Raw genomic sequence first — 1,797 nt, 5'->3', positions numbered from 1 at the left:
GTGGAAGGTTTGTGAATTGTTTGATTACTTATTTATTCCTATACAATCAACTACATGCATGCAAATATAAACTGGACAGTCCTTCAATATAAAACAGTTGATTATACAGAGACCCAAATTAAAGAGCTAGTATAAGATAGAGCACAAGACTGTCCAAAGTTATAAAAAAGGGTTCAAACTTCTTACTGATATTATTAAAATGATAAGAAATTAAAGACATTTAGCACTTTATATTAAAGATGGCTTTATTACAGGTTCCCCAGTTATAACGCAGCCTCCAAGTGATACTAAAATAATAAAGGGAAGACTACTACAGTTGACGTGTTTGGTGGATTCTAAACCTGTAGCTACTATACGTTGGTTATTTCAAAATTTACCACTTCAAATATCATCAAAAATTACTTTTAGGTACGTAAAAAGATTTACGAAATTCTTCTCTAGTCTGTTCGGAACTTTCCTGAAGACATTTCTTATATATAGTTTTTTGACCAGAGCTCACCTTTTTATTTTGACAAATTCTTTGGATATTCTTATAAAGACAGCTAATTTTAAAAGAGTTTTCGGGTTCCAACATCTGGAAAAGACATGATCAAAGCAAGTAAAAATTTAAAAAATATAAGAGTAGAACATAATAACACTATACATGTGGTTGCTCTAGTGTATGATGTTTATGTTTAAGAAGTTCTGATTTGAACTTTACTGAATTTTCCAGTCAGAATAAACAGGAATTATCAATAGGTGATATTGGTAAAGCTGAAGAGGGGATGTATACTTGTATAGCTAATAATAGCTATGGTCAAAAACAAGCCAGTGCTACCATCAAGATAGTGGGTAAGTTCAGATTGATTAATATTTGTATCAAAATATGACAATCATTTGTCAATGTACTTGTTGAAGCTAATTAGATGGTGGATAAAGTAGTATATGAGATAAATCAAGTAGCTATGATAACATATTGTGATGTATACAATGTTATATATAATAATATTATTATAGTACCACCAGTAAGAGTTAGTATGTTAGGTAATGTGGTATATAAGATAAATCAAACGGCTAGTATACCATGTGATATTTATAATGTTATAATAATATTACTATAGTACCACCAGTAAGAGTTAGTATGCTAGGTAATGTGGTATATAAGATAAATCAAACGGCTAGTATACCATGTGATATTTATAATGTTATAATAATATTACTATAGTACCACCAGTAAGAGTTAGTATGCTAGGTAATGTGGTATATAAGATAAATCAAACGGCTAGTATACCATGTGATGTCTATGGAGATCCCAAACCAACAGCAACCTGGTATAAAGGTAATACTTTTCTTGGTTCTTTAGGAAAGGTTAGGCTTATTCTGTTATGCAAAGTCAGTATATATGTGTATCTCTATAATAGAGTCCACTCTGTGCTGGATATTACTAGTAAGCTTTAATTGCCTTTCTCTTTTATTGTTGGCTATGTTTTATGTTACTATGATATATATATCTGATAATTTCCTGAATACATCCTTTCACCTAATCATTTCCTACTGTTAAATGTTTGTTTATACTTAAATGCTGTGTATGTATTAAATGATCATATTAGTATAACATAACAGTAAATTTGTATTTTCAGATAGCAACATCATTAATAACCCAGAAACAAACACGGCTAATAGTTTGATTATCTCTAATATACAAATAACAGATGAAGGCAATTATTCTTGTCAAGGTGTAAATGAGGCAGGGAGTGCTTGGACTAATGGTACACTCAGAGTTAAAGGTAATAGAAACAAATAAGAAAACAAATGTAT

At 30.2% G+C, this 1,797-nt stretch overlaps 1 protein-coding gene across 1 annotated transcript; it reads left to right on the top strand.

Annotated features, from left to right (window-relative positions):
* Window positions 1-254: 254 nt before the first annotated feature.
* Window positions 255-1,766, top strand: LOTGIDRAFT_176919 (hypothetical protein; the record flags this gene model as incomplete). Its single annotated transcript, XM_009065103.1, has 4 exons — window positions 255-408; window positions 713-831; window positions 1,205-1,318; window positions 1,620-1,766. Coding segments are annotated over 4 exons (534 nt in total), but the record flags the coding sequence as incomplete, so codon positions are not given.
* Window positions 1,767-1,797: the final 31 nt, after the last annotated feature.

Source organism: Lottia gigantea (assembly GCF_000327385.1).
Source record: "Lottia gigantea unplaced genomic scaffold LOTGIsca_6725, whole genome shotgun sequence".
In the NCBI taxonomy this organism is placed as follows: Eukaryota; Metazoa; Mollusca; class Gastropoda; family Lottiidae; genus Lottia; species Lottia gigantea.
Note: the sequence above shows the minus strand (reverse complement) of the source record. Positions and strands in the feature narration are given on the sequence as shown.